General features: G+C 39.2%; 1 protein-coding gene across 3 annotated transcripts in view; it reads left to right on the top strand.

Moving 5' to 3' along the window:
• Nucleotides 1-27,466, top strand: part of SNX9 (sorting nexin 9) — a 65,545-nt gene that overhangs the window by 18,987 nt on the left and 19,092 nt on the right. For 2 of the 3 annotated variants that reach the window (XM_075498918.1, XM_075498915.1), the window contains exons 2-10: nucleotides 1,490-1,576; nucleotides 3,978-4,052; nucleotides 5,240-5,362; nucleotides 19,275-19,458; nucleotides 20,224-20,377; nucleotides 21,813-21,897; nucleotides 22,773-22,898; nucleotides 23,194-23,311; nucleotides 26,087-26,217. In XM_075498918.1, coding sequence (XP_075355033.1) covers nucleotides 1,490-1,576; nucleotides 3,978-4,052; nucleotides 5,240-5,362; nucleotides 19,275-19,458; nucleotides 20,224-20,377; nucleotides 21,813-21,897; nucleotides 22,773-22,898; nucleotides 23,194-23,311; nucleotides 26,087-26,217 — 1,083 coding nt within the window. The remainder of the gene's footprint in view (nucleotides 1-1,489; nucleotides 1,577-3,977; nucleotides 4,053-5,239; nucleotides 5,363-19,274; nucleotides 19,459-20,223; nucleotides 20,378-21,812; nucleotides 21,898-22,772; nucleotides 22,899-23,193; nucleotides 23,312-26,086; nucleotides 26,218-27,466) is intronic. The other variant, XM_075498916.1, reaches the window with a different exon arrangement.

Genomic DNA, 27,466 nt, shown 5'->3' with positions numbered 1-27,466 from the left:
GTTTCTCTTCCTAGTTGTCCTGCAATTGCAAATTTCAGGCCTGTACATCAATGATTACATTATCATTTTTAGAGGCCTTCATATTACAACCACAAATCTTCATAATTTTGCTTGTAGAAATTACTTGTCTCCTAAACTTCAAGCTACTTAAGATCCCCCTCCCCCCCTTGGAATTGAGTTTATAGCCTCTTGGTTTAGTTGTACAAGACAAGCTTTTTGTTATAACTGTTTAGTACTGTCTGTTAAAATCTGTACTTTTTCTGTTTAGCTTTCCTGACCTGTAGTCTAGCTTTCTCTTTTGCTGCTCTTTGATACTTCAGCCTTGGCATCAGTCAGATAAAATAATGTATTAATTACTTCTGGGGCACCTGGTAACAAAGACTTGAGGTGTAAATAATAAAGCTTTTATCTTTTAGAAGTTCTGCTAATGTGATGAGTTTTATTTCAGGGGAAAAGAAGCTCAGATAAAGGATTTATTACTGTCTTGTTCAGTCAGATTTAAAGTTTATCTAATATGCCACTTTAACTGGAAAGCTAAAACTTTGATTCTAGATCTTCATTTAAGAGTCAAGGGGAAAATATATGTGGTTTCTCTCTGCATCCATTTCAACAGTTTGATAAAATAAATATAGTCACTTTGTAATTCCTGAGAGCTTTCTCTACTTTTAGATTGGAAAGGAATTTAATAGAAGACAATGAGAAGATGTTTGGGAATATAATCTTAGACCATGTCGCAACTCTTTGTATAGAGAAGCAGAACTGTTCCTTAAATGTTAGACAACTTTGTCAGTGTTTCAAACATAACAACATTCCTTTATGTAGTGTAGTAGCGGAGTCAGTACACAGCAAAGCCTTTGTGTGTCTGAACACTTAAAAATGACGCTGTTTTTGTTGTTCCTTCCCCCCTTGTGCCAATATGTAACAGGCCTACTCTCACTGTTTGTGCATTTGCATAGTTCCTCCTGCATACAAAGAGTCTCAAAACATAATTTTACATATTACTTTTTATGTACAGCAGTGGTTACTTACATCTGCAGTAACTTGTTTTTCTTTTTCTGAATTGCTTGCTTTATGAAACAGTTCCCTTTACTCGAGTTGGAATTGGAATATGTCTTGTAGAAAAAAAATATTGATTGGATTGTTTGCTAAAGTTAGAAGCCTTTCCTTCTTCCCCTGGAAAAAGTTGTACAGATAGTTCTGGACATGGCAGAGAACAGCCAGTCTTAAACTGTGAATCCTCCTGGAAAATAACGATCATCTATAAAAAGCTCCACAGGAGACTTTAATCTTGTAAAGTTTGCATTAGTGTTTGGTTTGGAGGTCAAATGTAGAAAATGTTGGCTTCCTACATGCTGAGTTGCTCTTTGTACATCCAGCCTTTCGCCACCTAGTATTTCTGCTACTTAAGAATGAGTTGTGCTGATACTTCCTTCATGAAATCTTCTAAATAAGCTGGAAGGCTCACTGGTGTATTCTTTTTCACATACAGGCTCGTGTTATGTATGATTTTGCTGCTGAGCCTGGAAACAACGAGCTGACTGTCAGTGAAGGGGAGATCATCATAATTACCAACCCGGTAAGAAAACTGAGATGGAATCAAGACTTCGGTGCACTGTCCTGACCTACTTCTAGCAGGTGGAAGAAAAACTACTAGCAGGTGGAAGACAAAAGGTGCTAAGTGACATCTGAAAGCCCTGGCTACCCTCCCCTGAAGAAGTAGCAAATAAACTGAATACAAAGAATTTTCTAATAGTTTTGTGGAAACAAATGCAATGAGCCGTTTTGGAGGACAGGGGCCCTCTTAGCTTGTGCCTACACACTTAGGAATTTGCTCAGCTTTGTTCCCCTCTAAATAGGGCTGAGTGCCAAGGCAGAGGAAGGAGCTAATTGTGGTGATACCCTTTACATCTGAATGTGTTGTCTTTTTTGTGTGCCTAAGGTTCCACATTTTGTGTGTATGTAACTTTCAGGTGCTTGCCACTTGCATTTAAACCTGACATGCCGACTCCCTTCTCAGTTTTGAGTTTTTTAATCAATGACTTCAGCATTCCAAGTTTGTTCAAAGAACTTGTCACAAAATTTGTTACTAAATTGGTGTGTCCTTTCATAATTAAAGTAATACGGACAAGGTACAGGGAAGGAGTGGTGAAAATACTATGGTAATAATATAAAGGAGTTCTTTAAATTAATAGTACTTCTGAGCACTGACATTTGATTTGCATGTACAGTTTGAATTTGAGTGCACTTTTATTGTCCTGTATAATTCTGAACCTTGGTAACAAGGTAAGTGTTATTTGATTCTGCTTTTGATTTTTGTGTAGTGATATGGCTTAGTGAGTAGACTTTCCTTTCAAAACGCATACAAACAGAAACCACCTCATCTTGATGCCAGATTTTATTTATCTGGTTGTATAGGAAACACGGGTTCTGCAGAATAAGCTAATTCTTTGAAAAGCCTTGTTATGTATGATCCCGATAATTTTTAGTTCCACTGAGATTAAATATTTGAAGCAGATATTTAATGGAACAAGCACCCTCTTGGATAGGATGCTATGCTGTGGGAGAGGTAACATCTTAAATGAGGTCAGGAGTTCAATGCTGCTTTACAAAAGTAGGACTGAATAAATAGTTTACCACTTTTGAACTAGTTCTTGCTGAACAAGACACCTGTGTGTTAAGGCAATATACTTAAAACCAAGTAAAATTTTATTTTATGCTGCTCATTATTAAACTGTGGGATAGATTGCCACAAAGGCTCTTGATCTTTTTTGATATGGTAAGTTTAGACAGCAATAGCATAAGTCATGAAAGTCCATTGATGATTGCTCTTAAGTGCAGCGGTGTAAATATGACTTCTGGCTTAAGATGTCATTGCTCTTGCAGTTTAACCAAGCTAGTGGAATTTATAACCTGACATGTCTAGTTGTTCCTGTGTTCTTGAGTGTAAGCTTCTAGGTACGTAAGAAAAAGCAAATGAAAGTTTGTTATTTCAATACCTGATTGATCTTTACTGTTTAAAATCTTGAATACATAAGCAGACTTCTCCTTACGATGTGCAGGATTACATAAAATTTCCAAGTGAAAGAAGAAAATTCTGAATAAACAAACAATTTAATGGAATACATCCATTAAAAAGCAAATTAAGAAAACCTGAACGTCAGTAATTGCTGTCTAGCATATACGATTCCAATTTTGGGCTGTGAATTAGCTTGACATGTATCTATGTGTTCAAGGAACAGCTTAATTTAAAACAGAACTGGCTTATTCCAGATAATGTTGTCCTGGAATTGACTTTGCTTAACTGCAAAGATTTCTTAAAGTGTGTAGAATATGTGTTAAACAATAACGGGATGCCCCCCTGAGATCAGAGCTGAACTGTGTTAGCTCTTTCCAAACTAATAGCATGAGACCTGCCTCTAAAATTAAATGTAAACTAGAAGGAGTGTCTCCAGATCTTGCATGGCATGTGTCTCTCTTAACCTTGAGATTATCCTTAATATTCTTGTGGGTTATAGCTCTCACTCATCACCCACCTCTGCACCTTCAATAAGTGAAGCAGAGATTTTACAGATATTACCAATGGCTTAATTCCTTGAGTCTTGTTTCTTTATAATCTGTTGAATAAAATTAATGCTTTGGAAATAGCATACTAATAGCTGTGTTTTGATGTAGTCTGTGTCCAGACAACTGACTGTGGTTTCATAAATGATCAAAAGTGCTGAAAACCAACCTTTTTCCCCTCATGCTTGTTAAATCTAAAGTCCTCCATAGCCGTGTGAAACAAGCACAGTCTGTGTTCTGTTTAAATGAGTATCTGCTGCTTCAGCAGATTTAAGCGAGTTTGTTCATGGTCGTACAGTCATAACTGTATTTCGAACATTGCATTTGACAGCAAGACAGTACGTCCTCCTGAACTGTTTAAAGCATGCTGTGAGATTCATCTAGCAAAACTGTTTCTATATTATTACCTCTTTTAGGATGTCGGTGGAGGCTGGTTAGAAGGAAAAAACAGCCAAGGGGAGAGAGGACTTGTTCCAACAGATTATGTTGAGGTAAGTGACTACTACGCTGCTCTGCACTAAGAAAGCAGAACTACTGAAAAGGCCATCTTCTGGTTCACTGATCAGACTGTAATGCTCAAACATAAAACTTCCAGTGTTAAAGCTTGGAATATATAATCTTATTGTAGCAACTGTAGCTGGCTTTGGAGACCAGTGCAAACATGCCATCCAAAGCTACTGTGCTTCTTAGTGGTTTCCCAAGAAATGCAACAGGAGGTTGTCTATCATAAATACTGGTGATCTCCAGAACATGAGCTATTTTGAGTCTGCTTCTGGTTTTGGGGGTCTCATGATTCAATAATTGTTTTGTTTTCCTGTCTGAAGATACAGATACAGAAGTGAAATGAGTAATGCAAGTTTACAGTGGTGTTGCTGTGGCTGATTTGCCACACGCTCATAAATCTCTGGAATGGAACCCCATTTCTGGAGCTCAGGACATGGGATCCCAAATCCAGGGACTATTCAGCTCATCTTCTTCCTAAGGGCCTTTGCTGTCTCTTCAGTGTGTGTTGATCTGCTCTTTGTTTAAAGACTGGTGGCATGAGGAGGGGGATGGGATAGGAGTCTCGATGCAAAGACTGGAATCCAGTTCACTCTTGGAGGACCCAGTGTCTGTATGTCTACAGGTTGCCAGTTAGCTGAAGACTCTGGCTGTAATTCCTGCAGCTTCCTCTTAAAGCATGTGCCTCCCTTCCTTCGCCAGTGCTGTGTTTATTTAAAAAAAAAAAAAGGGGGTGGTGGGGGTGGTGAGGTGAGGATGCTTGTTCACATAACCTTGTTTTTTGTCTTCAGTTGGCTAGCTCATGGTCTAGTAGCTTTTGGCTCTCCAAACTTGCTGTCCCAAATTGATCCTCTGAGTATTGAGTTCCCAGTCTCCAAGCAGTAATGTTAACAACCTTGTTAATCCCCAATGAATTTATAGTTAGGTGTCCACTGCCACAACAGTCTTACGTGTTACACTGTGATAATGCAAACCAGTTCCATCTGTTGTGGAAGTAAATCCTCCAGATTCTCACATCAGCTTCTTGTAAAAGGTACTGTTCAATTTGAATTCAAAAAGAGTATATGCAACCATCTTAACATCTAGTGACATGAATGTTAGGATGATTATATATGATAAACAGCATAATTTGATTAATGGAAGCATGAAAAATCTTTTGCAACTTTTTCCGTTTCAGATTATAACCGAAGGTACAAAAGATGGAATTAGCTGTGGTAACTCATTAGCTGACCAGGCCTTTTTTGATTCCCTTTCTTCAAATACAGCTCAGACCAACTCTGCGGCAAAAAGCAGTAATCAGGTATGTCTTCAGGTTTTTAAGGCACAGTGCCCATGGCAGGTTCTGTTGACATAACTGCTTGCACTCTTCAGTTGTGCTGTACCATATTTGTGAACCTTCATAAAAGTACTAATTGAAGTAACTGTGTTTTCATTAGGGAACACTTTTGTTGAATATTAATGACATGGGTGCCTGTTCAGCTACTGTCCCTGCTAGAAAAATTAGTATTCTAACCCTTTAAAAAATAGAGCATTTTTATTCTTTCCAGCCTGCAGTCATATAAATCTGACTACCTCAGTCTCTGTTTGTACTTCAGTTCTGTATAAATGCACTCTTAGCAAATTTACTTTATTTTCAAGTTACTTGTGTTAGTATGCTAACCTTTTTAAGGAACTGTAACTTTCTTTTTTTTTTTTTTTTTTTTTTTGAAAAGTCTGCTACAATTGGGTGGTCCATGCATCATCAGCTAGAGTGAATGGATATTTATCTCTTTTCAGAATTTGAGTAACAGTTGTTTCTTTGATTAAAAAAGACAAAGCAAGTTCATACATTGTCCCTAGTCAGTTGGAGAAGACGCTGACTTTGGTTTTGCTGGAAGAATGTTTTTCTTTTTCTTCCCCACCCCCCCACCCCCCCGATTTCTGCTCAGCGTGTCAGTTCATTAAGCAGCAAGTATTTAGTCTCAGGTTAGATATCTGAAGACATGCATTACCTTAAACACAAGCTGTTTATTATGGTCTACAGACTGCTGCATGTCCCACATGTAGAAATAGTTAAACATTTCAAAGTCCACAGGTCAACAGAAGAACTAAATCTGCTTTTCCCAGCAGCAGCATGCAAAGGTCTCACGTGTTGGAAAGTAAATGCTTTACTCATCATAACAGCTGGGGGGACACACCTGGCTTGTGGATCAGTTAAATATCAGTTATCAGTTTTCTTAATTGTAACGTGCAACACAGGACTCTGACATGAAGTGAGATCTCTTGGAAACTGTACATGGGGCATTTTTGTATGACAGTGAATGTAACAGTTCACTGCCTGTATAGTGTTTGATTTGTGCTTCCTCGTATTCAGCCGGACAATGCCAGGATTGTGATTCTGTGATCACATGTATAGTGAGAACTCCAGACCTCACTGTGACTGTTTCACTGTTTATCGCTATTTTTTTTATTGATGCCCAGTTAATATTTAGGTTAAGCACAGAACTCTTGAAATGCCTTATTAATTTCTCATGTCAGACTGAGCCAAAAGCATTGATTATAGGTTCGTTTTTCCTCAGTAAAACTTAAGGTAATTTTGAAGGTAGAGTGGGAACCTCATTTCTTCTGCTGTGTCTGTTACCCTTGCCCCATTTTTTCCTCCTCCGGAGTTTCTAGCCAAACTTTACTTCAGGGTAAGCTTGAAATATATGTAGCAGCTACTTCTGTCAAATCCAAATACTGTTTCTCTTCCTTCAGAAGAGAAACATACCACTAAATTTGACCTAGGAAGAATTGCTTACTAACAAAATGAATATTTTTAATACAATATTTGAATTACAATATTTTGAATGGTGGTAGTGGCGTCTATCAGAGGTTGACCTGTGCTTAACACAACGTACTTGTGCCTGGAGAAGGGAAGAAAAAAGCCCTTGCCTATATAGGAGGAAAAGTTAAAATAAAGATATCTATTATATCCTAAATAATAGAGAATTACTATGGCAATCTAGTTTTGGAAGTTGCATTTCTAGAGGAGGGAAAAGCTTGAAAATATGGTCACTTTACAATACAGTTTACACAGGATCAGCAGTATACTGGCCCTATAATCCATACAAATTGCAGCTTCTTCTTAACAAGTTTTGGAAAGGAGTAACTTCAGGCGAACAGCTTCTCATCTGTTTCAGTGCCTTATTTCTATGAGTGTCCTATTAATCTCCATTATCCTTCTAATGCTGTGAGACAGTTGGGAGAACCAGGGTAGCATAGTGTATTATAGTAAAACTATACTGCTAGCATTAACAGGAGAGAGAGAGAAAGGGGAGGAGAGTGCACCTGGATGCAGCCAAGGCCATGCAAGATGCAAGGGAAGCAAATTCCCTCAGGCTAGTGTGTTTGGGTCTTTTGTCTTCCTGTTTTTTCATAGCAGGACCATACTGTTCTGCGTGGTCAGGATTTTATGTCGTAAGTTATTTCCATTTTCTCAAGTTTTTTTTCTTTAGCTGAGTTCAGTAACTGCAGTTTATTTATATGTATTTTCTAGGAAAAACAGCAAAGCTTGATTTGAAGACTGGTTTCTTCAGCTTCTGACATACATCTGGTAGTTTGTTCCAGTGGCTTATTGCTAATAGGAATTTTAATTTGTATACTAAGCAGTCTGGCTTCTACTTTCGGCTGTTAGGCCTTTCTCCCAGATCAGAGAGCTCTCTAGTGCATGGTATTTTCTCCTTGCAAAAATTCTATGGCTAATTGTCCTCTTGATTAAGAACTTCTGTCTGATTATTCTATCTGTCTGGTGTGAGACACTTTTCCTGCTGGCGGGGGGGGGGGGAGCTTTCTTCTGCAGTCTCTCTGATCTTGTGACTTGTCTGTAAAATGTGTGCATTGCTCCTGTGTACATCGCATGATGTCAAACAGGCTTGACGTTGCTGTTCTGGTGTAGAAAAGCCTGATATAGTGAAAGATTGCATTGATTCCTGTAATATTATTGCATCATGAGGTTATACTGAGTTGCTCATCACCTGCATACTGGCTTCTCTTTGAGCCACTGCTTATAAGAATATGATCTTATGCTTTGCGGGTATGACCCTTCTTCCGAGATGTATTACTCTGCATTTGGCTATGATAACATTTACATTGTTTAACCTGAGTTCACTCAGGCACTTCGGATTGATCTGTGTGTTCAGATGCACAGTTGCAAGCAATTGACTTACTCTTTTAAAGTGCCTTAATGAGTGACTAGGTCAATGTACAAAGCATTTTAGCTTAAATGAAACTTGTGTGTTCAGGCTATGGAGAGCAAAGAAAAATGGCAAATTAGGTGTCAATGTAAAGAGAATCGATGCTGGAGGTGGCACAGTCATGGGAATTAAAATGTTCATAGATGTAGTCTGGTGGACTGAATAAGAAATAGTAGCATTCCTAAATGCTGACATTTTATGCTGTCATATTTCATAGTAACATGAGGGGGTACAAGTTTATTACAAAAAGACTTTATAAAAGCACTTCTAAATAAACGGGATTTTTTGGGATTTTTCTTACTACTGCTGTGTTGAAGAAATTACTTTCTGTAAACATTAAATCACTTTAACATACACATAATCACACAACCCCCCCACCCCCCAATTTCAGTAAGTCAAAAGATGTTTTCATTCTTAGAATTCCTTCCATTCTTCTAACTGTAAGTAAATAACCAGGTTGTTGCATAGTCTTTCAGTACCAAGCCTTATTAAAACTAATAGATCTGGCTGAGTTGAAATGTGTGAGTGTGGGGTTTTCTTTGAGACGAGTTAAACCACAGTGTTGTGGTTTAACCCTGGCCAGCAGCTCAGCCCCACCCAGCTGCTCGCTCACTGCCCGCCAGTGGGGTGGAGGAGACAATCGGAAGGGTAAAAGCGTGGGAACCTGTGGGATGGGATAAAGGCAGTTTAATAGGTAAAGCAAAAGCTGTGCACGCAAGCAAAACAAAATAAGGAATTCATTCCCTACTTCCCATTGACAGGCTGGTGTTTAGCTGTCCCCAGGAAAGCAGGGCTCCATCATGCTTAGTGGTTATTTGGGAAGACAAACACCATGACTCCGAACATCTCCCCTTCCTCCTTCTTCCCTGTAGCACTTACTGCAGAGCATGACGCCATATGGTATGGAATAGCCCTTTGGTCAGCTGGGGTCAGCTGTCCCAGCTGTGTCCCCTCCCAGCTTCTTGTGCACCCCCAGCCTCCTCGCTGGTGGGGTGGGGTGAGAAGCAGAAAAGGCCTTGACTCTGTGTAAGCCCTGCTCAGCAGTAACTAAAACATCCCTGCGTTATCAGCACTGTTTCGGTCACAAATCCAAAGCATAGCCCCATACCAGCTACTTTAAAGAAAATTAACTCTATCCCACCCAAAACCAGCACAACCAGTTATATCTGAATGCAAACTTTATAACTTTTTTCTGTCTTAGTTTTAAAGTTCTGAACTGATTAGCCTATCAGTTTAGGCCTATCATTTATCTCAAATGGCAATGTGCTTCTGGTAGGGTTTAAAAAAAATTCCAACAAATTTATTTTTTCGCTTTGTACATTATATTTTTGCTGGCATATCTTCATATGCCCTGATAGGTCTGGGGGGATGACTGCTTTTCTTAACTAGCAATGCTGCATGTAATACAGAACCCTAAATCATTACAGTCTTCCCAGATCAGTTTCTATGCGTGCGTATCTCTCTCTCTTTCAAAATAAAACTTACTTCCTCCCTCTGTCTACACCCATCCCTTTTTGCTTTCCAGGCAGACAAGAGGCTTTTGGTTTCCTACTCTGGAATCCATAACTTTTTGGTGTTAAGAAAACATCATCAGCTCAAACACTGCCCTACTCCCTGTCTGTCCTTTTCTAAGAAGGATTTTGTTGCTCAGTAAATAATCTCCTGAAAAGTAATTAATAAGCAATAACTAAAAGCAGCTGCTCTTACTTCCTTTTCTTCACTGAGAAAGATACAATGACCACAGTAACACTTTGGTGTTGTACCTTACCTGGGTTTGCCACAGACGTAAAGTGGCAGGAGAAAAGGGCACAGAGGTACTTCCTAAGGAGAAGAGAAGAATTCCGCACAACCCTTGGCAGTTCACTCTTCCCCAACTCATTCCTTGCATCAGGAGTGTCCCAGCAATAGCTGCCTTGGTAAAGCTTGCAGCTGCTCTTTTAAAGAGCTACCTGTAGAAGATATTGGGGAGATGAAAGCAATCAGAGGAAGCAATGAAGCTAATTATACACAAACAAGGGGAAAAAATGACTCAAGGTGACTATTTTTACACTCAGAAGAAGAAAAGCAGATAGGAGAATTTAATGTTACATCTGCCCATAATATTTGTGGTTTAATGTCTGAAAAGCCTTTAAAAATTATTCAACAAAGTACAATTTAAGTAACCCTTAGTTGCCAAAGATGAAGGCTGTTGCGTGGCTCTTGTATGGGTCTCGTGCTGTTTTGACCTTGTAGCCCTTGGACAGAGGAAGGAAAAGGAATGAGAAATCTTTCTTCTCTGTCAATCCACTGTTCCTCTGAGCAGCAATGCAGGTTGCTAATTTTAGACTGTCATTTGGAACAACCAGTGAGTAAGTATATCAGCACTTAAGTTTTTTTCTATTTGTTACAATTGCATCTATATATTAAGTTACCTGTAAACTCTTCTGGTATTAGAATAATACTGGCAATAATGGCACTGAAATGAATATAAATTATGTCAGGTTAAACCAAATAAACATCTTGAAATACACTGAACACAAAATTTCTCATTCCTGATGAAAAATGAATGGTATATTTTTGTCTTGTAGTATTTCTTTGATGCAGAGTTGCTTCCAGGGGCTGTAGCAACAATGGATATCGTGTTTCACGTTTCTAAATAGCGTTTCTCATTGCAGTTGACCAAGAGGTTGTTAGCTTGGTGGCATTTCATTATTAAAATATGTATGGAAATACAAGCATTAATGTAAAATTCATTCTGGGTAGTCTCCTCCAACTGGTGGTTTGGGGTTTTTTTGGTGGTTTTTTTTTTTTTTTTTTGGTGATCAAGACTAGTGTTTCTCAAGTCACAGATATACTTGCATTTATTTTGCGCATGTTCCAGGTTCAGAAACTGCTGTTTTAAGAGATGATCCCTCTCTCCATTCCAAACCACAACTTGTGGTGGCTTTTCATTTATCGAACTTAAAATGTTTTAAAAGTTGTGAACAAATATCGGATTTCTGTTTCAACAATAGTATTTATCTGAGTTATTTAGGTTTCATCAAAGTTAAATCTAAAGTATATTGGCCCAAACTAGGCCTCCTTATTAAGAAGCTAAACCTTTTTTATCTGTACAGTAGTCTCATTAGTGGTCTATAAACAAACTGTATGTACAATTAGCCATAATGTAGTCCAGTTATTTACAGCCTGTGTAACATGCATGTTTGAACATAGGATAGAAATGCTATAAATTTCAGTACACTGTATATTTTAGTCTGTTTCTCCTCCCTTCCCTCTAGAGCTTAAAGTCTAGCCTTCCCTGCCTCCCCCCCCTCCCCCCCCACCCCAGAATAGAAAACCAGTATTAAAAATGTATAAATGAAATTAAAGTGGAGTACTGCCTGTCTGTCTCAGGGTGGAAGTGGATCACCAGCTATGTTGACGTAAGAGCTGTAGATGTGGCTTCACAGTATTTAAGATATTAAAAAAAAGTTCTTGTAGCTAACCATAAGTTGCATTTGTAGAGGAGTTTGTTCCCTTTTCTTGACACTGATTCTCTAATCACTGCTAAGTCTACTTCTGTATGAAGGTGACTGTACAGCTCTTCTTAGTTCTGGATAAAATAAGTATCCTGAGGGTTCGCATTTTTGTGAATTGCAGATTTGTCAGTTAATTCCAGTGTGACCTCAGTGAATCCCTGTGTTTTGTGTCTTCAGTTATGTTGTGGGCAGAGCAGCAAGGGCTCATAAGTAGGTACAGGAAGCAACTAACAGAAGCCTCTCATGTTTGTATTGTTTTATCCAGTGGTAAGTGTGAAATCACTCAGGATAGTTTCTCTCTCAGTAAAAGAAAGATAACCTGCTACACAGTTGTTGAAGGATATGAAAATAGATGGACCGTCTTATGTGTAGAAAACCCTTTCCCTTCAGAAAACAGTGGGACTTATGTATAGGCAGGATGAATAAATAGTAGTGAAAACACCTAGTTTGGTGTGCAGGAGCTGAGGCAACTCTTAAGTTACCTGGTGTGTAGACATAAATTGTTGAACGTGCATAAGGAGGACACTAAAGAAGCTACTCCCAGAGCTTGACTTCATCTCTTTTCCACTCGTTGCAACTTAGTGCTGGAAAGGCAAACTGTCATTGTTAAATTTGCCTACCCTAACTTCCCTCCCCTCCTCCCCGAACTGCTGTGAGCAGCAATAAATGCTAAGATTGAAGAAAATAAATATAGTGCTCTTATTAAGAGTACACTATTCTACTTCTGTGGAAATTTTGACATGCATGTTATTGCATTCCTGTAACAGCACTTCCATTTTCTGACATTGCTGTGTGTGCAGTAAAGTAGGAGTATTGTCATGGGAAATGTGACTCACTCATGTTTGGTTGAGTCCAGTTTGTCTTGTTAAACCAGTATGCTAAATTACCTTATAAAATACGCAGGTAGCTCACCATGGAAGTTACAATTACAATTGTTTATGGATTTTGGAAATTATTGCTTCCTTGACTAATAAACCTTAACTCTGCATAAATGTGTATGTTTGTAAGATTAAGTGTAAAGTTGCCTCTATGTGTGCATAGGTCGTGTCTAGAAGGGCTTGGTGCAAAAGATATCTAAAAAGAAGTACAAGCCAAACTGGTGGGTTAGAACTGTTCAGAAGTAAAAAAACAAAACAAACAAAAAAAACCCACCAGTGTTTTATAGTAGTTTGGCTTTCATGATTAGTACCTTCTAGTTCCTGTTACAGACAATGACACTATAACATCCTCCATTGCTACGCGTAATTTGAAAGCAACTTTTCCCCCGCCCCCACCTCAACTGCAATATTACATTCAACTGGTAACAGGAATTTGTGACCAGTTCTTGTTTAACCAAAGTACCAGGCAGTGACTCCCATATAGTACTGGAAACAGCAGCTTGCTTGCTTTGAAATGAATTGCATTCACATATTAAAAAATAACTGTCCAACATGTGATTGTACTAATTCCAATTATGGAGCTGTCTTGAACTTTTTTTTGTGGGTGTCCCAGTGGAATGCAAAGGCTCAGGCAGCAAGCTGTTAAACCACAGTACTGTGATCACTCCTCACCTGTGGTCTGTACCGGTACCCTCAGGCAACATCTGACTATTGAAATAGTCAGTTTTCCACAATTTGCAGTGTTTGCGTGCTCTTTTTATTGTAGTTTTGTTCTCATTTGACTTCTTGTTTTGTGAGGTAGCCTTGTGGTCTCGTAGTTTGGCATTGACTATATAAAGAATATTTTAACTTGGTAATGGTGACAGTCTTGTCAGCTCTCCTTTGAGTGTTTCTACTTGTGTGCACACTTACAGTGGCAGTGGCATGCATGTGTTGCGCGATCCCCTTCACCACAGGACCACAGGAGGGGGCTTACTGCAGTATATAGTTTCCTTTCTGATTTAAATTTTTTTGTTTGTTTATCGTTCACTGAGGACTTCTTATTTTAAGGTGGAATCATTGGCATTTGTCATTGAAAGCAGTAAGCTGAAAAGCCTTAGCCAGTAATACTCAACTCCTCCAAAAAAAAAAAAAGGCAACAAGGGAAACCCCTGTCCCCTGTTCCCAAACAAAAAGAGTGCTTTTCCCAAAAAGGAAGGATAAAGCCTTGTTTAATCTTTGTAGCCCGATCCTGGGATGTCTAGAGAACAGCAGAGAGGAACAGGGAGTCTTTCTTCTGTTTCTGGCATTGCTGTGACTGCTGCTTGGAAAACTGTCTGAAATTTCTCATCTGTGTTTCAAGAAGAAACCATTAGGGATTGAAATCAGCTCAAGAGAAGACAAGGATATAAAGAGGTGACTTGATTGCCATTTACATGTGCAGGTGTGGGTAACAAAAACAGAAGCCTGCAAGAGGTCAATTGAATAAATGTCTATAGGATTTTTAGCGGCTGAAAGTTGAAACTAAGCAAACTGTAATTTAAAAAAAAAAAAATTTCCCTTAAGTCGTGAGGGTCACAATAGATGTGGTGGGGTGTTTTTTCTCCTCCCCTCATCCCATCACTGAGTATTCTTTGCTCAAGTCTAAATTATGTATGTTTCTAAAAGACCATTCTGTACTTCAAACATGGCTTTTTTTGAGTTGAATCAGGAGTTAATAGATGGAAATCCTGTGCCTGCCCTGTGCAGAAGCAATGCAGCCTCAAGACCACTTTGGCTGTGAATAACCTCACAGGTAAGGAAATGGGGTTGGAAGTGCAAAAAGAACAAAAAACTAACTGCTCTGCTCTTCATGGTAGTAACTCAGTTCTTCCACTGGTGGTTTGGTTTTTTTTCCTGCTGAAAGCAAGGAGCATCTAGTGGATGTGCCTTGGCTATATGTGGTTTGTGAGCAGGCAAAGCCCAGCTCCCTTGCAGGCACTACTTTATGAAGGGGGCAGTGGAGCTGGGAGTGGAGGTGCTGAATGATGTTTTCCTCTGGAAGGAAGCGAGATGACAGGAGCCGCTGAGGAACACATGGGTTCCTTGGACAGCATTGCTACTGCCTCCTTGTCAGCTGCTTCTGGAGGTCCTCTCTCCTGTTGCTTTCATGTATTTATCCACAGGAACATTCTAGTATGTGAGTCCATAAGGCTGGTTATCCCTTAGTCTAGCCCATCTTCACTCTTGCTTTTTCTAGAGGATTTATTTAAGGAGAAAACATGTTTAAATTGTACAATAGAAAAGAGGGCCTTCCTTCAGGAAGGTGCCCAGGAACACAATGCTAAGGTAATGATTTACCAGGAAGAAAGTTTGGGCATAAAATATAATGGGCATGGCAGCTACTTCAGTATCTGTTGATGTGCATACTTGCTCTATGGTAAATACAGCACAGTGAATGCAGTTCTGTGATTGCTGCAGAGTAGGCTTTTAGCCCTTCACACTTCTTCCTGAGGAAAAAAGCTTGATTTTTAGGGTGACTGTCTATATCCACTTACTTTTTTAATGTATCTGTTATCCAAAGAACTTGAGTTTAGTGTAATGTCTGAGTATGCCTAAGGCTTTATCTCCATGCAGGTAACTAAGGCTGCTGTAAAACTGGAGAGGTATGTTCATTCCTGTGAGCTTTTCAGCTGAGCCACCACGACTTTTCTTATATTTTTTGCCATTCCTCTGTGCTGTCTGTCTCTTCTCAGCCCCTCTTCAAGAGTGTAACACTTCTTATTGCAGCTTTGGCTGTCCTGGACATCCCTTGATCTGATCAGACTTACTTTCTCTACTCACTGCTTCAGCATGGCTTCTGTGTCTCAGAGTAGATTTCAAGGTGTATTTCTTAGGACTGGAGGTCGTCCATTTTGATGGCACAGTTACGTAGATCTTTTTAGGTACTCAACTTAGTTTTAGCATCTGAACAATCACGTTTGGTTTGGCTTTTGTCCCTCAGGAGTGAAATGGATCTATTTGTCCATCAGGAACATCCATTAATATGAGCAAGGAGTCTATCAGGAACAACTTAGTTGGCCAAGAGGCCAAAAAAAGATTTTTAGCCAGGTCAGAGAGATGCCTCAGTGACTTGACTTAGCTTTACGGTCTATAACTTTGGATTCTCTAGAAAATAGCAAAGATGTCAATTCTTCCTATTTAATTCATGATTAATTTGGTGAAGATACTGATACTCCACCTCTAAACTGAGGATTTTCCTGTTGTGGTGGAATTTTTTCTCATTCAACTATAATTAGATCTTTAAAAACATACTAGACTTCTCCCTCCCTCCCCCAGCCCCCCACTAGTAATGATCTCTTTCTATAGTGAGTTTGAATCTGCCCTTAATGGAAGACTCTTAAAATATTTAGTAATGTGTTCCCTCTATTGTCTGTGTCCCAAATAGCCTTTTTGTCTCTCCTCCTAGAGCAGGAGGAGTGAGCAAGCCTGTAGTAGTCTACAAAAGGGAAAATCAGCTGCCTTTAAGGAGTTTATCCTTGAATTTAATCTCAGTGTACTTGTTTGATGTTACCTTGAGGAGCAAAGAGATCCAATGTTTCATTTGAAGGTTGATTAGTTTCTTAATTATGCGTGGTGTGGCATTTCTTTCTGTGCGTTTGCATTTGCGATTGCTTGCATGCTTGGATGTTAGGTGTGCTGTATCAAGTTATATTGACTAAATAACAGCTTCTTTCAAGGACTCTTCATCTTTTTTGTGCTGACTAAAGAGAGATCAGAGGATTATCAATTTCAGTTATGGAAAACTAAAGGTGTGAGAACATGTAATTTAATCACTTACAAAATACTTGCTGGCTTAATTAGGGTTTATTCAACCAGAGCTAAGCCACACAAATGGCTTCTCTTATGGAATTTGTCAGCTGCTGAGATCCACAGAACTGCTGACTGGAGCTGAGATTACGCTTTTAATAAATGCTGTGTCTTTACTTGGTCCTCCATGGTGCTATGGGACCTTGAGGATGACAGGTCTGACTCCTGAACCCTTCTCCATGTTTACAGATTTTTTGGCTACTACTTAGAAGTATCCACAGTGTGTGTGTATGTAGGCAAACATTTGAAGAAAGATGAAAGGAGACCTTTAAATGCTCTTTGAGAGGTGTTGTCTGTATATACATTCCTAACCGATCTCTTACCCTCTTCCCCAGTGCCTCAGAAAGAAATGTGGACCCTTTGGCTGAAAGAAACTGAGTGGGAATAGCATATCGCACCACTTTTATAGCCTGTGGCCAATACACCTAGAGGCAAGAGCTTACCCCAGAGCTTTCTTGGACACTTCAGAAGTAAAATTTTCTGATTTGAATAGTGCTTCCATATAGGTACATAGAAATAAAACATCTGAGAGGGCAGTTTAAGTAACCTATTTCCCCTTGCTGTACAGCATTTAGTGTATATCAGCAATTGTCTGCAAGTTTGGTGGTGATCACTCTTGACAGTCATTCTTTAGTAGTGTACCCAGTGTTAATCTTATCGCCTCCCCCTTGTTTTGCAGCAGATTTTAAGGTTTCTTTTCCACCCACTCATGTACCAGATTTCACATGAACTACAGAGAGGAGGAAAACTTTACTCAGCCTTTTGGCAATCATCCCACTTCTGGGCTTTCATTTGCCAGTGATCAGCACAACATATATTGCAGAAGTATATGCAAATGAATATTATGCAAACTATTCTTTTCTAGGTGCTCTAAGTTCTGTTAGGAGCAGGCATGCTTTGCCATGTGGTTGGGCCGCAGCGTATGTGTTTTCCTTTAGCAAAGATGGTAAACTCTGACTGATGGCATGTATGGTTTTTTCCTCTTTACATAAACTCGTATCAGGTGAACATCATAGGAGAGCAGGCTGGTACCTCATAAGCTACCAGCAACTTCTTTGTAATTGCTGAGAGCAGCACTGTGTATCAGCTATCCAAGAATTAGGTAGACCTCAATGATATCGCTCTCTTAGGGAGTAGTGTTCTTGTATCTGTTTCATCCTCAAAAAAAATTCCCCAAACTATCGATATAGAAGCTGTCCACATAATCTCTCTCGCTCCATCAGTTCCTTGAGACCCACTGACTCTTGAGTCTTATGAATGGTGATTTCCTCTAGCTTGGGGGCTTGGTCTTAATTTCCAGATCCTGGGGATTCTGTACCTAAAGAACAGGTGTTATATTATATCAATAGTGTAGGTCCAAAGCATTTCCAAGTCTTGAAGGTTTGATAGTGTCTGAAATCTGACTGTCAAACAACTTTATTTTAGGAAAAACTAAAGCGAGAGCTCTCATTCCTAAGTAGTATCTCAAAGCTGAAATGAGAGGAGAGATTTTTAGTGAAGAAAAATGGAGTGTGGAGTAGCTGTACCTTTTCTTGTGTATTTTGTGTAAGAAATAAATGTATTCAACAGTTTTGCAGAGAATAATTTGGCTTTTAGTGGGAGTTTTATTAAATTTTATGCACTGGCAAATGCTCTAAGTTTCATGTAAATGTTATAGTCTAATAGCAATTAATTTATATTAGGCTTCCCTTCTTTGATACGCTGCTTCATGATAAAAATAATGCACTGGCTTCTGTAGGTTTTGAGACTTCCTTTTACAAAACTCAGTTTCTCCCTCTGCTGAACAAGACAAGCTTTGTAGGCTTTGTTTGCTTTCCTTCCCCTTCTCCTCCTCCTTCCTCCCACACTTTGGGTGTGTGGGTTTTGATTTGTGTGGGGTTTTTTTCTTTCTGCCACTAGTCTCTGCACTAAGTGTCTGAAGTAGACTGCACTTAACTAGTCAATGCTTTTTCAAAGTGTAGCCTTAAAGTCAAGGAGCTGAGCAGGATGCTAAGCTATTAATCCAACTTACTGACAGATGAACTTGACAAATTGATGCAGTAGTTAGAGACACGTCTGCTCTATACTCTTTCACTGAGGTTTCCACCTCCACAACAGCATCAGCAGAAGGGTATGTGTGATTACCTTCACCAGAAGCTTATGCTGAGAGAGTAGGTCTATAGGGAGATGCCAGACTGTTCCCTGGCAGATGTTTGTTTCCTTCCCTCGTCTTTGCTGTGAATGAGTTAAGCTCTGACAGGGAAGCTGAGCAGGTTGCTGGCCCTAACTCCCTAACCGTCACACCAATAGTGATGGTGTGGGTGGACAATTTACGATTTGCTTTTAGTAAAGCCAGTAATCTGAGTTTGATAAAATAGGCATTTGAAAAAAACTAATCCTTGACTTTTGAGTTTCTGTTTTAAATGTGCTAATTAGTTCATGGCTTTATGTAATTAATAATTCACATGCACTGTACTTATGGTGTTGGTGCAAAATAATTACCATGGGTAAGAGTGCTTCCTAACATTGTTGGAAGAAATAGTTTAATTTCCCTTAGGAGATGTAACACTCTTATTAGTACGTATTGGTGTCACATTGCTGGAAAGCTCATCAGTTCTTCCAGGTGCTTACTGCATTTAAGAGCTGTGTAGCTGGGAACGTAAGATTTGGCAGCTGCCCCTAAATCGAACGAGTAAAGTGCTGAATGCAAACTCAAAGCTTATCAGCAGGAGATCAAAGACTTCAGGAAGAAAGTACGTGGTTGTTGCTCATTCCTTCAGCATTTTCTTCTTTACTTTTGTCTTTATACAATGTAGGCAACCAATGCCAGTGATCCTTGGTCCAGCTGGAACGTTGGGAAGTCTGGGAACTGGGATAATGGAAATGCTGTTGACAGCTGGGCGACGAAACCTGAAAGTGCGGCTGGCCAGAGAAACAGTGCTTCAAATAACTGGGAGACAGCAGCAGCATTTGGTCATCCACAGGCATATCAAGGACCAGGTCTGCTAATAATGCTCTTATTTTTGAATACATTAGAGTAGGTGGACAGTAGGGGTTAAGAATTGCTTAATCTTTCATAACTATAGAACATTACTTATTTAAAAAACAAAGCAAAACTAGCTTTCTAGTTGCACATTGCCACGTGGGTAAACTGCACACTAAAATAATAGTTTTTTAAATAAATTTTTTTAAAAAAATATCAGACCCACAGTAACAGACACCTCAAACTTGTATGGAAATCTGGCAAGCCAAAGTCTTGTGCATACATGATCTATTCTCAGGCATGTTGTTCAGCTTGCATAACTGGAGCTTAAACACCCTTGAATTTGTGCCCTCAGGCCTGTGAAGTAGTCTCTTAAATCCTTAATTTTAGGAAGTTGCTAGCCTTTCAGAAGGCTTCTCTACCTTTTTGTAGTAAAGGCCTAAATTAAGAGGAGAACTCCTAACTGGGGAATGCTAACGTGGAATCTATGAATGTGGAACACTATTGAATTAATCTTAACACACCAGCATCTCTTCTTTCTTTTTTCTTTTCTTTTTTTCCCCTCTCCCTCAATGGATTTCTAGTGTAGTGTTTTGCAGGTTATATTTAGTGAGGATGGTGGTAATTGAGGAGGAATCGTAAAATAGAAGGCTGAACTAGCTCTTAATGTATTTACCTTGTTGGTTATTTGTGTATGAGTGCTGAGGTAGCTGCTTCTGCTTTTAAAGAGAAAATATTTAACTTTCTCCTTTCCCTACCCTCCTGCCCCTCCTGTACTTCAGCAGCTGCTGATGACGATGATTGGGATGATGACTGGGATGACCCAAAATCAGCTTCACCGTCTTATCTTGGCTACAAGGAGACTGAGGCATCAGAGGCTGGGGGGGTCCAGCGTGGAAATTCTCGTGCAGCTGCTATGAAGTTACCACTTAACAAGTAATGGGAAATGCAGGGCAAATGTGTATATATTGAACAGAATTGGAATTTGTCAAGATGTGTAAATATGTGACCATTCAACCTTCTTGAAATAGGCAATGTAAATATTACAGTTTTGGGGTAAAAATGGAGATGGATTTGTAGCTCAGCATTCTCCCTGTGTGATCAGAGAACACAGATCCATGAAAGCCTGAAAGTACCTGATAACGCTGTATAATTTTTGGAGGTGTTATACAGGCAAGTGGCACTTTTGCAAGGTCTGAACTTCTGGACCTACAGGTCTTTAAAATTTAACGGTCTTTATGTGTGCTTAGTGAAAATGAAAGGTGGTGGGTGGCTTGTCCATACAGCAAGACTGATCAGACATGCTGCCCCAGAGTTCGTGAGCAATTTGAGTTGCTAGGAGTGAGGAGTAGTTCTGCTCTCCTGTCTGTGCATCACCCAGGTTGATTCTTGAGCCATAGAAAGCTTGTTTTTTAGATAAAAATCTTACAGTAGCATGAAGCTTTGTCAGGGTTATACTAGCATTACCTCATGTTACAACTTAATGTTTGTTTATTCTAAACTACTGTTACTCTGAGAAGCTACTGTGTGGTAATCTTTAAGTGGATGAAAGCAAAGTGGAAAAGGATTGTAGAAGAATGGTCTCCTTGGGCAGGTAACTAAAATTAACAACTAGTCATGCAGAGACAGTTGATTTTGTTTATCAGTGGAGGTTTTGTCCAGTTTTGCAACAGTACCTGTGCATCATTGTGGCATCTACTTGTTGCAAACCCATTTAGTATAACCAGCATAAACATACCTTATTTAAGAGCATTATTTGTCTGTGAAGTAAGTCCTACTTTACCGCCTGCTTGCAGAAGCATGAGGAGTAGGTTGGCAAATAGTTGAAGGGCTAAGTATCTCCCTAATTAGAAAGAGAACCACCATTTGCTTTTTGTTAAGACTTTTTATACAGACTTTAAGGACATTACAGTGATTTTTGTGTGGTTTTCTTTCTAATTGGTGGATAAATTTTTTTGAAGCACTTGATAAATCTGCAGTTCATCGTTCTTTCAGGTGATTGAATTCTCATCATCTGAAATGGCAGGACGGTAGGCATGAGCGTGTGTGTGTGTGCATTTCCAGAGAGGGTGGGCTGCAGTGGAGTGGCAGATTTTACTTTGTGTCCTCCTGTTACGTTTGCTCTGATGGGCTGCAGAGCACAAACAGCTGCTTTGCCTTGGAAGAAGGGGCCTGTATCACACAAATAAAAGCTGGAGGTCAGTAGCTAAAACTTTTCTGCTTTTTCAGGGCAAATTGTTGGTTGTTTTAAGTAATCCACATCAATTCTTCTCTATACTTGAGAAATACTAAGGGTTTTTTCCGATAGTGGCAGGTAATTCTGCATACGTCGAAGGAAAATACAGAATAAACTTATCACTTTGTTTGTTAGATTTCCTGGATTTGCAAAACCTGGGATGGAACAGTATCTGTTGGCAAAGCAGCTAGCAAAACCCAAAGAGAAAATTCCCATAATTGTAAGTTGGGGATGTGTGTATAGTTTCTGTGAGTGGGTGGTGTGGTTTGTTTTGGGGTTGGGGTTTTTTGTTTTGGTTGGGGGTGGGGTGGGTGGGCGTGTTTTGTGGGGTGTTGGTTTTTTTTTTAATCCTCCCCACCCTTCCCTTTTTCCCCAACTTAACTTTTAGCCTCAGGGTTGCTATATATATTTGGGTCAGAAGAAACCGATACTGAACATATAATTAAACATAGAACTGTCATAATAAAACTGTGTACCATTTAAGTATTTTAAAGTTGTGGTAGACTACATTTCAGAGTCATACATCACTGAGGGATTTTTCAGGGTCAAGTCTTAACTCCTCCTTTCTTCTAAGTGTGCTGATTTCCCCCCCCTCCACCCCCCCCCCCTTTTTTTTTTCCCTCATGCTGGATCTGCATTACCTGTGATCATAAAAATAAGCCTTTTTGGGACTGGGAGGCAGAGCAAATGCATTACACTGTCTATTAGTTATCTAGATAGTTATCTAATACACAGGAGCTACATTCGTAAAGGTTTGCAATATTCAGTCATGAGGGTCAGGTCATCTTCTGATCTAAAAAATGAACTCTTCTAGATATATGCTGTTCTAGTAAAATGTGGTTGAAATAGCAATCCCTAGAATTCACCACTCCTTTGCTATTTGGGAAAAATTGTAAAATACAGAATAAGATAAACACAACTGTGGTCAATCATCTCTGGTTGTGAGAAACCCCTCTATTTCCTGACTATAAAGATTCAGAGATTTCTCTCTGAAATCAATGGAAGCTTTCAAGTGGAGAGAGAAAGTATTTGTCTCCTTGTTTGCAGCTGGTACAACATGATGTATTGAAAGATAATATTTGCACTTTCTTACAGATTGGTGATTATGGCCCAATGTGGGTTTATCCTACCTCTACCTTTGACTGTGTGGTAGCAGATCCCAAAAAAGGTTCTAAAATGTATGGTCTCAAGAGCTACATTGAATATCAGCTGACCTGCACTGTAAGTGTACCTGAAACAGGATCTTCTCTCTTGCAAATATGGGTCATTTGTACATATAAATAATATAGTTTGTGTGACTCGGTAACAGGATTGTAAGACTAAGTGGTAGTTGCCACACTTTTTTCCCCAAAGAGTTACTTTGTTCTAGCATTTCAAGTTCTTCTGTAATTACAGATTCAAGGCTCTAAATCATAAAATTTATTTACATTCTATGTGTTTACTATTCTGGTCACTCTTGTTTCATGTCACGATCTGTAGATGCCTGTCAAAATTCAGAGTTGTGTTTCTCTTACAGAACACTAATCGGTCTGTCAACCACAGATACAAGCACTTTGACTGGTTGTATGAGCGTCTCCTGGTTAAATTTGGATTAGCCATTCCAATCCCGTCTCTTCCAGACAAGCAAGTAACAGGTAATTATTCCCAGTTGTGAATTCATGGGATGGGAAACAAGGAGATAACTTTTTTACAAGGTTCAGTTATTTCTTACTGTTTGTTTTTCCCACTATTTTTAAAGAAGGAATTAAAAAAAAAAAACCCCAACCTTTCACCATTCAAAACTTATGAGTTGTGATGGCCTATTGATAATAAAATATCAGCACTAAGAGCATCATTTTAGAACTCAGGTTTACTTATCTAGTCCAGTGATTTAAAAAAAAAAAAAAATAAAAACAACCAACCAACCACCCCCCAGTTACTACAGAAGAGACTATTTATTATTGGAGAGAAGAGATGAATACTTAAGTTCCATATTTGCTGATTGTCTGGAGAAATGGGTTTTGAGTGTGTTTTGGGGGGGGTGGTGGTGTTGTTTTTTCTTTTGCATTTGATTGTAAATGTGTTATGTTGTAGGAGCTTTGAAGCAAAGCTCCCGGAGGAAAGGGAGCATCCCCTGACAAACTGGGATTTTTTGCTCACAAGTAAAATGTTGCAGCTGTTTCTCCTGTTGCTCAATTTCACACTTGATTTAGAAAGCATCTTTAATTTGTATAACATTCTGCTCTGGTTTGATGTCAGTTCAGTTAGGTCAAACTCTTTGAAGCTTATGGAAGTCTTTTGTTCTGACTTCAAGAAAAGTGGGATTGGACCCTTTAAATGCTCATAAGTTCAGTCATTGCAACTGAATATGGCAATGCCTGTGTGTTTTCAGTAGTCTCTGGCTTCCTTCCTACAAGGGTGTGCTAGAGTGCATGTGAAGAAAAGAATGGGCACCTCTATAGGAGCAAAATGCATTACTTTTTGCCTATTTCCACTTGTGTGTTTTCTGGTAAGGTTTTTATACAGCCTTTAAGACAACCAGCCAAAACCAAACATACAAAAGCCGGCATGTCGCCAACCATGTGGCTGTGGGCATCACTGAAAATGCAGCAGCTCTGCTGTGTTTGAAGAAAGCTAAGCATTGATGCAGATGCTGGGAAAAATGCCGAGGAAACTGAAAAGTGAGGAAGCGACTTCCTCCCCTCCCCTCCCCTTAGTCTCATGTTTAGAATTCACCAGTATTTTTGCTTAAACATGTGCATGTGGACTAAAAGGAAACCAGAAGACCTGATGGGATCTCTACATTTTATTGTAACTGTATTTTAAAAGACTCAAGAGTTTGGCATCACAGTTAAACCTTGCCTGTGGATTTCAGTTTTCCGGAGTCTGTGGGAGAGGATAACTTGTCTCATGCCAAAAAAAAAAAAAAAAAAAAGGCATGCCTGTCTTTCTCTCTTTTTTGAAACATTATGGAAAACTCTGGAAAAAATGGTGTTTATTTTTCATTGTGTTTAGGAGACTTCTTTCTGAAGACTGTCTAGGAAAGTATTTCTGTCCATTAGTCTTGGCAAAGCAAGACTCTTTACAAATAGACTGACTTTGCTCAGGATCATGATTTTGCTGCTGCTGATATGCCTAATGATCAGCACGTAACTTCCAAATGTTATTGTTCCTGCTGCCTTGCATTCCTTATGCTGGCAGGAATGCTGCGGAGATTTCAGTTTAGATTAAGGGTGGAACAAGGTATTACTACAGGTTATATAATGTCTCTTCTGTAGTAGTTGATTTTTTTTTTCCCCTCCTAGCTAATTTGCAGGAAATGTACCCATACCCAAACTTCATTTCTCACTAGTTGTGCTCTTTACCTGCTAGTCTTGCTAGTTTCCATATTTGCAATTTAAGAAAACAAAACCAAAAGACCCACAAAAAAACTCAACCTTGTGGAGCTGCTGCCATAGTAACTATATAGAGAATTATATTGAAAGTACATGTGTTCAAGGTTTGTCATGTGTGCTGCTATGGAAATTAGAAGAGTTGGGTGCTGGAGGAATCTCTCATTCCTTTCAAATACATCCTATTCACTGTATGCTTTAGAAGTCTGACATTGTGCATTTTTTTTAAATTGGAAAAGATTCTCTCAAGAAGACAGTTTGTGCTAAAACTAAAAGGTTCTTGTAAATACACAGTCGTGATGCACTACTGGTTTAAAAAACAAATTAGTTACTTATTTAAATAGTTTGTGTTAAAATCTCTTAACTACCAGAAAAATCTGTTAGTCTTACATGTATGTATTCTAACCGGTTTATACATGTGATTTAGTGAGAGGGTTTTTTTATCCCCCCCCCCCCCCCCCCCCCCCCCAAAAAAAATTCATTTACCTATATAGAAATATGTTTATGGGAGGTACTGCTTTTTTAAACCTGCTATTCATATCTGAGCAGTCCAATTTCAAATGCTTTGTTAGCTAGGACATGACAACTTGGAAAGTAAGTAGTTCCTTTTTCTCCAACATTTTTGAGCCTTACATTGACCAAGGATTTACTAGACTGTGTCAGAAAAATGTCTGCATTCTAAGCCTGTGCCTACCTTCTCTCTTGGGTCATCAGAATACCTAATTTTTCCATCTGAAAGTTTATTAATCTTCTCCCACCCCCACCTCCAATTGATTTGAATTGTGTGTGGGTATTATGGTTTTTTAATATTTCCTGACTGTCTTTAAAAGGAGGAGCACTCTTGGTCAGTAACCAACATACTGTAATTTAAGGTTCTTCTGATTGGTCAGCGTAATGTTTCCTTCTTGAAAGTTCTGAGTCATTAAATGGTTAATAACTCACCAGATGAATTACAGATTCTAATTTAAAAAAAAAAAAAAGAAAAAAGTTGAGCATACTAGAGTAGAAATGTAACAATTACTGTTTGATGTATAACAGGGCGCTTTGAAGAAGAATTTATCAAAATGCGTATGGAGAGACTGCAGGCTTGGATGACGAGGATGTGTCGCCATCCTGTTGTCTCAGAAAGTGAAGTTTTCCAGCAATTTCTCAGTTTCCGAGATGAGAAGGTAGGAAATAAAGTTCACAGACAGACTGAGATTGAGGAATTGCTCCCCCCATCCCCCTTGGAACTCGCAGTCCAGCTGTGTAGCCTTCTCATTTGGCTGCCCCCCTGTGGGCAGTAGTGAGGAGCTGAAAACTGCTGGGTTTACTAACTTAGCTGAGTGATCAAAATGAGGCATAAAGTTGCTTGTGTGAAATGCTACATGCCATTCCAACAGAGATGTGCTCTTTAAAGTAGCTTTGTTGCCAGTCTTTTAAGGACAGTTTGTGTCCTCCAGCAGAATAGGAACATATATAGCAACTCTTTTGGCTGTTGCCCTGATCTGTTCTCTGTTGGACTTACTAATTACTGTGGTCCCCGGTACTGCTTTGCTAACAGAAGCTACTTTGTAGCAGATCTAGGATGTGCCTGATCCTGTATTATATTTAAAAACACCCACCACCAGTTTTCACTGGAGTGGGTTGTTATGCTGCAGTCTTACCTGGTATAACCGGCGCTTTTTTATGCCCATGCCCCCCCACCCAGCATTTTCTTACACTTTTTTTAAAGAGGTTTTAATATCTTCAGTCGATAATGGTTTCTTCGTGACTGAACGCCAGCTCCGTTACTAATTTGGGTATCTACGAATGAGGAAACAAACAGGAAAACTCTGCTGCTTTCCCCTCAAAATAGTCATACTTCTAAATACACATAGATTTTGCTGAAAAATTAAATGATCCTTGGAGGTTTTTAAGACTAGACTGGGTAAAGCCCCGAGTAACTAAGGTCACAGCTGACCATTTTTGTGTAAGAGGTTGGACTACAAACCTCCTGGTCACTTCAACCAGAATTATTCTGTGATCCTGTAAGTAGAGGCATAATAACATAGTAAGTAGCAGTCCTAGTGAAGTGCTATTTGGATGGCCACTGGAGAGTTGTATAATTGTGCTAGCTAGTCAGCAGTTCTTAGCAGCTAACTTAAGGACTGATATAAACAGAACAGATGTTGCAATACGTGGAATTTTTAACCTTTTTATCTGTTCCCACTAAGAACTTAGAATGGCAATTGCCTAATAGTATCATGATCTTCTTGAGTAGCTTCTGATATCAACACTATCACAGGTACAGAGACAGCAGAATATAGTTGCTCTTACACCATATTTCAGTAATACACAAGAAGGGTCTTTTCACCCCAGAATCTAAAAACAAAGTGCACAAGGAGGAGGGAGGGAAACTCTAAGAAACCTTGGTCCCAGTGAAACTTTCATTTAAAA

This window comes from Mycteria americana, chromosome 3 (genome assembly GCF_035582795.1).
Source record: "Mycteria americana isolate JAX WOST 10 ecotype Jacksonville Zoo and Gardens chromosome 3, USCA_MyAme_1.0, whole genome shotgun sequence".
Lineage (NCBI taxonomy): Eukaryota > Metazoa > Chordata > Aves > Ciconiiformes > Ciconiidae > Mycteria > Mycteria americana.
Note: the sequence above shows the minus strand (reverse complement) of the source record. Positions and strands in the feature narration are given on the sequence as shown.